This window comes from Primulina tabacum, chromosome 5 (genome assembly GCF_025594145.1).
Source record: "Primulina tabacum isolate GXHZ01 chromosome 5, ASM2559414v2, whole genome shotgun sequence".
Classification (NCBI taxonomy): Eukaryota; Viridiplantae; Streptophyta; class Magnoliopsida; order Lamiales; family Gesneriaceae; genus Primulina; species Primulina tabacum.
In genome coordinates this window covers 7263031-7271796 of record NC_134554.1, presented here as the reverse complement: position 1 = coordinate 7271796, position 8766 = coordinate 7263031, and the positions used below count along the sequence as shown (strand labels likewise).

General features: G+C 30.5%; 1 protein-coding gene across 4 annotated transcripts; it reads right to left on the bottom strand.

The window, feature by feature from the left end:
* Nucleotides 1-162: 162 nt before the first annotated feature.
* On the bottom strand, nucleotides 163-5564 carry LOC142546052 (nuclear transcription factor Y subunit A-8-like). Of its 4 annotated transcripts, none has more exons than XM_075653542.1 (7): nucleotides 5381-5564; nucleotides 3584-3673; nucleotides 3395-3491; nucleotides 2695-2804; nucleotides 2544-2609; nucleotides 905-1072; nucleotides 163-805 (listed from the first exon to the last, which is right to left on the bottom strand). In XM_075653542.1, the coding sequence occupies exons 3-7, from the start codon at nucleotides 3438-3440 to the stop codon at nucleotides 473-475; spliced, it is 723 nt and encodes a 240-aa protein (XP_075509657.1). In that variant the 5' UTR covers nucleotides 3441-3491; nucleotides 3584-3673; nucleotides 5381-5564; the 3' UTR covers nucleotides 163-472. The 4 variants fall into 4 exon arrangements, with proteins under 4 accessions (XP_075509657.1, XP_075509658.1, XP_075509660.1 ...); XM_075653543.1 differs by having other exon boundaries at nucleotides 3622-3673; XM_075653545.1 differs by having other exon boundaries at nucleotides 2695-2879; nucleotides 2948-3673.
* Nucleotides 5565-8766: the final 3202 nt, after the last annotated feature.

Here is an 8766-nt window from a genome sequence, read left to right as displayed (position 1 = left end):
ACGATGGATCTGTGAAGCCTCACGGGTATGGAAGAACACAGGAGGGTTATATCACGCAAGAAAAACATGCATGCTAATATGAAAATATATACTTAATTTTTACATATAATTTTAACACATTATGTCCTTAAAATATTCAAAAAGCAATGCATTAAAGAGAGCAGATTCTTGAAATTCAGTCACAGGCAGTTCCATTTTAAATAGAAAATGAGAGCCCATCACGTATATGGGTAAAATATGACGGGAAATCATTATTCATTGAGAAGAAAGTTAAGTTACAATTAAACACATATATAAAACAGATTCAGACATAAATCCCGGAAAAAACAGATCAAGAAACCTGGACGACCGTCTTTTCAGTACAAAGAGCAACTTTGTGATGTGTTTTATACCACAAACCTGCTGGAAGAGCAAGAGTTACAAAGCCAAGGATGGATTGCGCGGCCGGAAGAATCCTTCGTTCATAGACTCCTCACCGGACAATGGAAGCATAGTGCCGATTTCCGTTATAAACTAGGCCACTGCCACCACCGCATTGAATGGAAACCGGAGAACGGACTTTTGCTTGTGAGATGCTTGTCCTATCAGAGATAGGAGGTAAGTTTCTCTTGCTAGCTTCAAATAAACGAGTATCTCCTGTCAGAAACTCCTCATTCTGATTGAAATGAAGCGAGTCCTGAGCATTCTGAGAGCTGGGAGTGGAATGAATGTTCGACTGCTGAGGCTTTTTCGTGCTGAGGAAACGTCCACCAGAGCCACGGACTCGATTTAGTGCATGCACATGTCGAGATTCGTGCAGATATGGCTGCATTTTATTTATCAATGGTAAGCATTAGTTTTCATTTCTGCCATCGGAAAGTAAGCTTGCTGATCTTACTCAGCATTGTTGATATGCAGAACGTACTTTCCTCGTTTTGACGAGTTTGTTTTGAGCCTCGAGTTTTGCACGGATCTGTCGCCTTCGAAGTATTCCATTATATTGCTTAGCATTGACGTATATGGGGCCATCCTCAGGAAGATTTACAGGCAACGGAACTCGACCAGAGGTCGCCCCTGCTACATGTTGCTGAATCTGTTAAGTGTTTCAGAATTATTAGATAAGAAAGAGAGAAATCCAAAAGTAACAGTCACTTAAGTAAAAGAAGATATCAAGAATGAGTTTCAAGAATATATCGATCGTAATAATTTATGTCAATTCAAGAATAAAATTTAACTTCTATATTAATTTTATCAAATAATTCATCTTTATACTACCTTTAAATGTTTTATTCTTTTAATTTTCTGTCTACATGTTTTTTATGATTTTAATGTAATTATATTTTTAGTGCAATTTATAATTAAGTAATAAATTATAGTATCAAAATAAGATATATGAAAAAATTAACAATATATGCAATAATTGAATAACATTATAAAATAGTATAATACAAAATATGAAGTTTAATACATATTTTATGGTTTTTCAAAAAAAAATTGAAAGTAAAGAGTTTAATAAATTATTTAGGAAAATTTATATCAACAATTATCAATGTTAACATATTAATAATCTCATAAAATATGAATCACTAAGAAGAATTCTGAGAGTTTAACTATAATAAGAAATATAAAGATTTTAGTAGCAATTTTTAAAAAATTATACATATTACAAATTTATAAATTCAATACAAAAAATTTGGTAGTATTTGAAACATCTATTAAGATTGTTTAAGATTTAAACAATAAGGATATGAAGGTAAAACCGACCATGGTTTTCAAGAACAGTGGAACCTAAATCAGAACTAAAATCATTTCTTGGTTTCAGTTCCAAAATCAGCTCTCATAATATATAAATTTTACGGCATAATTCTTAGACAATTGGTTTTATTGTCTCACATATTGATTATATTTCAAATTTAATAGTGAAAATCATACCAGTATTTTAAAATCTATATTTAATAATTATCGTTTGAATTTATTTGATTTTATTTGATATTTATCATATAATCTTATTTGAATGTGTATTTCATTACATATATTGATTTATCTATTATTTTAAAACTGTATTTAACAAGAAATTAGTAGTCATCAATGTTATTTCACGAAAGATCGATTCTGATATAAAATTAATTATCCGTTATATAGAATTTTAAAAACCAAATGTAGAAAAATTCCGTATAAGGTTAAATATTATTTAAATTGAATATTATGTGTTATATTTTACTATCAATATTACTATTTCATTAGTTTTGAAATTGTTTTGATGAATTATTTTGATGAATCAGTCATAAAGATTTTAAATTGATAATTATTTGTTAATGTGTTTCACTTATGTAAATTATGATTATGATTTATGCATTAATAAAATCCATAATTTGGTTATTTTTAGGTTATCTTGTGTTTGGATATAATTTTAAAAAATATTTGTTTCAGTTTGCACGTTCTTCATGCTAGTTCTTTTAAAAAATGTTGAAATAGAAACAACAAATGTATATTTTGGTGAACTAATTTCAAGATCGAAGGATTTTTGTATTAATGAAATTACTAAGAAGTGATAGCTCACTCACCATAGTATGAGGGCTGTAGGCAGTAAAGAACCCACCAACGTAAGGATCAGGGTAACAATACGGAATCTGGACCAGAACCAAGACAGTATGATCAATCATAATTGGTTATCAAACTAGAAATTCAAAGCAAAGGTATGAGACGGTATCTTACCCTTGATTGATTCATATCCACTAGAGAAGCATTGGTGGAAAAGTTGGGATCACACAGCAACAAAGCAGGCTTCATGTAGTTTATTTGTCTCCCGTAGTTTTCATCATGTACTAAATCAAATGATTGATAAACAAGTTTCATTGATCATGAAAAAAGAAACAAAAAACCATCAAGAGTTTGACAAAAAATTTACAAGGCAATACATGCATGTCCAAAGCCTTGGCAACTGATTCATACCGAATCAGATGACAAATGAAAACAGATGGCTTTTATCACGGGAAAGCTAGGACCCAAGGCCTACGGGAGTAAAGTTTCAAATTTTAAATTTGTAGGCAGGTGGCTAAAACTAAACTTAGTTTATATTTTTAATGAAAAAATTATAAGCAAGAAAATCAATGTTTTAAAGGCTAGTTATCAATTTATTTCCCTCACAAAATGAGAGGCAACATTATAAAAAACCATCTGTAATTAACTCATGACACAAACAAGGTGCCTTCAACTAGTAAAATAATCCAGAAAAGATCATAACTATGGAAAATACAAAAACAAGCTCTAGAGAAAACATGAGGGCTTGGAAGCCAAACCACCGATAGTCAATAGCAAGATAATAATTATTAAAATAGATCTGAACCCAAGAATGAAAGAGTAAAATGGAAAACAAATAAAAGAGTGATATTAGAATAGCTCGAGGTACCATTACCAGAGTCGGATGAAGCAGAGTGATCTTGAGAACTTATCTTTTCCATGTAAGAATAAGTTAAGGTAGAGTGCTAGTATTAAAGGTCTTCTGATACAGTCTGGAAGACGGAACAATGTTTTATTGCAAATTCAAAATATAAATTAATTAATTAATAATGAATTGTGGCATTAAAATTTAAGGTTCTCTGACACTTTATTGGGTGAGTGTTGAATTCATAGACGAATTACTTGATGAAGTTGCTAAATTCTGATTCATAATCCAAACGCTTATTCGCTTTACCTGCTCGAATAAAAGAGAATGTCAATAACTTGGCCAAATGAATCATTCATCTCGTATAATAGACGGTGGCAAACGAGCGCAGAATTCATGGCACATGCTAACACAAAATCACAAAATACACATCCCGAAACATAAAAAGCACCACATGAAAAAAGATGCACCAGTGCAGAAAAGATTCAAGAATCAGGGGTTTCCTCCATGCTATACAGATCCATTAGTGTTCATTGACACAATAATTTTGCAAGAAATGTTAGTATTATATGTACTATGCCCTTCCCCTACAAAAATAGCACCATCCTAGTTAATGTACATAGCTGTCCATACAAATACTTACGATATCGGCCTGATGATAGCAACTTTCTCAAGTTTAAATTTCACATTAACGATTACCATCCCAAGACCACGAAAAAGAGGACTCTAATCAACAAGATCTTCAACATAAACACTTAAATTCAATAGACTATAACATAGGTTAAATTTAGAGCTACAAGTCTATTTCATTTTGATTAAAAACAATTATTCAACAATGAACTAAATCAATCCCATAGAGAAGTAGGTTAGCTTTCTACGTACAAGGTTGGTATGCAATTAATTGAAGCAGTCACCAAACAAGAACTAATTACCAACTCAAATGGTCCCTCTCTCTAGCATTTAAATGGGGCTAATTCGATAAACATCGATAGGAAAAAAATTAACATTAACATTATCTCAATCCAACATCCATGAGTAAAATATGCTAAGCATCTTGCAAGATCCTGAATATTCAAAAAAATTGGGCGAATTCCCACCAAACTTGGTCAAGTCAAACTAAACCAATCACATGGAAAATGTGGTAAACGTGATGTAAAACTACTGTTGAACTTTCAGGAAAAATTGGTTTCTAATATTGAAATGTAACGAACGGGAAGTTTTTGGATAGAAAATTTCAGATTCGAAATATCACATAACAAACAAACCCTCTAAAATTCAAGAACACCCTGTACAACCAAAAGAAAGGAGAAATCATGCATATTGTAATGTAACAAAATGGAACCAAATAAGCACACGAACGACAAGCACACAACATCGCCTTCTAAGATAATTTCAGAAGAAATTCCGAAGCGAAATCACCCTCTGAAATAATTTCAGAAGAATTCAGGAGTATTTAAAAGCAGAATAATCAGAGCCTATAAAGCATAAATAGTTCTCAGTTTAAACTTGTATTCATTCTCTCTCAAAAAATGTTACTCCACCATCTCAAAATGGGCATGCATCCAATTATTAACTATCAATGCTTAAATTAGATATGAGAAATCAAAACCCAGAGCCCATCTTCCCTCTACAAAGAAAATCCAAGAAAGTAATGTACCGACTCTGCATTTAAACTAAAGCAAACAAAGTCGAATATTTCATCCAAATCACCCCAAATTCCACATGCATTCAAGAATCCCAATCCAAACCCACACACACATCATAAACCCAAACAACCATCACATTTTAATAGTGCAAACATATATATGCACACAACTTTCAGAAGTGTGGAAATGATCCAAAGTACCCAACAAACACAAGAAACCCTTCATAAAGTTAGCAACTTTTGATATGAAAAAAAGGACAGAAACCAAGAACATTTCTCTATCTCTGTCTACATGTAAAAACTTGAAAAAGGATACACACGCATATATGTATATAAATGGGTAGTGAAAGGGAAATGAGAGAAAGGTGGACCTTGGTGATCTGCTGACAGAACTTGAAGAAACCAAGAACACGACTGTTGGGATGAAATTGGGCACGTCCCCTCTTCTTCAAACGACCCTCCCAAACTATTCAGTTCCAACAAAGATTCCTTTTTTATTCAGTGGCTTCCCCCTCTCCCGTTCTTGTCTTCTCCTGCTAAAATACTAAAATTTAAAATATGTTCTGTAATTAAAATATGGAGTTGGATACAAAAAATATTGATAATAAATACATACACAACTGCCCATCTGCACCATTAATGCATCATAATATTATATAATTGTAATGTATATTGCAAATCAAATATTTTTTAATTAACGTTATTTTCGATATCTTGTCAAAGTTCATTCATGGTAGTACCCCATCAAATATTTTTTAATTAACCAAGTTTTTCAATATCTTGTCAAAGTTCATTTATTTTAGTGCTACTAAATGAGAAAAGAGAATTGCTAAAAATGTGAGAAAAGAGATTTCTACTTAAATAAAAATCAAACGTAAAATTTTTATTTAAATAAATTTTTTGATTTAATATTTTGTTGTGAGATCTTCGTATTTTCTAGGAAAAATTGAATATTATTACAAAATTTTGCGATAGACGAAATGAACTGATTAGTAGAAATTTAGAATATGATATTTTAAAAAAAAATTTATAAAAATTTCATTACTATACTTTTTATGTGGATGTTAATTTGAATGCATTTTTGGGCTACATTATTTATTCTTAGACAACAAAATTAAACCAATCTGTCCTTGAATATATTAAAATAAAAGACGTATTAAAATTAAAAATTATACACAAAAGTTTACATATGTCTATAAAAATCTGACATAATATCTACAAAAGTCCATAAAATTCTTTTTAAAACTCTCCGAGATTCTACAAAAATCTATCAACTTCATTAAAGTCAATTATTTTTTAAAAAAATTAAATTTTTGGCTTAAATATACACACTATATTAAATCACGTGTGTTTCGTTCTGTGTAGTGAATATTTTTTCATTATATGATATATACGAATTCCAGCACCGAGTTAAGATAAAATTATTTATTAATAGCTAAAAAATGACTTTGTCTCTTGTGAGACAGTCTCACGAATCTTTATATGTGAAACGGGTCAACACTACCAATATTCACAATAAAAAATAATACTATTGGTATAAAAAGTAATTTTTTTCGTGGATGACACAAATAAAATATCTATCTCACAAAATACGACCCGTGAGACCGCTTCACACAAGTTTTTGTCCTAAAAAATATTTATAAACAAGCTATCAGGGGTGATCATTAATTTTATTAAATGAATTAACCGAACCGAATTTCGGTTTTCATTTTAAAAGATTGGTTAATCCATTTATTTTTAAAATAATACTAATTTTTTATATAAGCATTAATAATAGCTATAATATCCATGACATATTTTTGTTGTGGGCCGTGAGCTTCAGTCGTCGTTATCGGCTCTACCATTTATCATTCATTTAATTCTTAATTTTTTTTTAAAAAAAATTGGTTATTAGGTTAACTAGCGATTTTTTATTGGTTCAGTTCTATTCGATTTTCACAATGGCGGTTCGATTTGATTTGAACACAAAAAATTCATCCAGTTAAATTTTAGAAAATTCGGTTCGACCGGTACCCGAAGTGACTGAATGCTCACTTTCTACCCAGTATAAGCATATTTTGGGCAATATCAAAACGATTACGTGAATATGAAGTCATAAATTTTTTTATTTCAGATATTTAAAATATATTTCATGAACGAGAAGAGAGAGACAGTCTTCACAAGCCACACATGCAAAAACCAAAATCCTAAAAAATTTAAATAAAAATAATCAAATATTATATGTTTTCTTTTGTTAATCTCAAGTCACCACTCGACCCACAATGGGTGGTGGCTGGAGCTATTCGAAATTGAAAAGTAGGTTTTTAATTCAAGGTTCTAAGTTTAAAAGGGCTAAAAGTAATTTTTAAAATTTGTACAATTTTAAAATGAAAAAACAAGAACAATAGATTCAATATCCACGTTTGACTCAAATTTTATAAAATTAAAATTTTAAAAATAATTATTATTTTCATCTTTCAATTCATCACTTCATCTTTTTATAAAATATGTGATTCTAAAAACATGTAACTTAATTTAAATTGAAAACATGCAACTTAATATGATATTCATTTTTCATTTCTTTTCAGTATCATTCATTAAAATAAAATATAATTATTGTTTCATTCATATATTAATTAATTTCATTTTAAGATTGACTAAATTCATAATTTATTTTATTCATTCATACCAATCATGTCCTTAGGATATTATCCATTGATTTTTTAGTCGACCCCACCCACATGTACACTCAAATGCATGGTTAATGAGCTTGAAACATCTCAAAATTTACGTTAAAACAACCATGCATTAATTAAAATAGAAAATGAATGAAATTGAAAACAAATCCACGCAAGTAAATCGTCTCGGCCAGTTGACGCTTCCACATCTTGGCTCGCGTTTTCTCTGTGAGACCACTTGTTTATTCACTTAGCATCTAGCTGATTCAACAATCATGTTTTAAATTTGTAGGCCTTGAGCCAGCTAAGGGATTCTCGATGCCCGGAGCTTTGGCTACCTAGGGGTGAATGATCCGTACATCGCAGTTATTACCGACCCTTGTGAGTCTTTGAGCAGGCATCCATATCCTACGTACGTACCAAAAATAGCTGCATCAACGGAGCCTTTCAGGGGTTTTCTCCATTGCCTTTGCGATTCAGGCGAAGATACATTACTCTGATCGGCTGGAGTTCATTAGTTGTATTCCGTAGATCAAGCGCGAGGTGCATGGCGTATCGAACAATCACGTCTCTGGGAAATACTCTTTCGATTTCACACAACTTCGTTTCTCTTCTTCCAGATGCTCCATCTTAACATTGCTGCTATTTCCATCTAGAATTCTACTTATGTTTCTTATGATTATCTAATAAATAATTCTATGTTTTACTAAATATAAATAGGAAATGATATTAAATTATAAAAATATATTTTTATCTTCACATTTACATAACCTCTTAAAATATCGACACAAATAGTTCAAAAATATTTTTAAACTTTTCTATTTTACTGTACTCTTTCACATACACATTATTTAACATAAAAAATTTTAATATGCATGCACACATTACTTGTTGACATATACGTGTATATATATAATAAACTCTACCATTTTAATTTTAATATAATATGTAAATTATATATATAAAAAAGTTTTAATGTAGATACTTTTTTTAGTTAAATGCATGCATCACATGCCACCCAAGAGAAATTAATTTAAGATTATATTTCAGGCTCGTTCAATTAACACTTATCTTTATCGCATTAAATGGAATTAAACAAA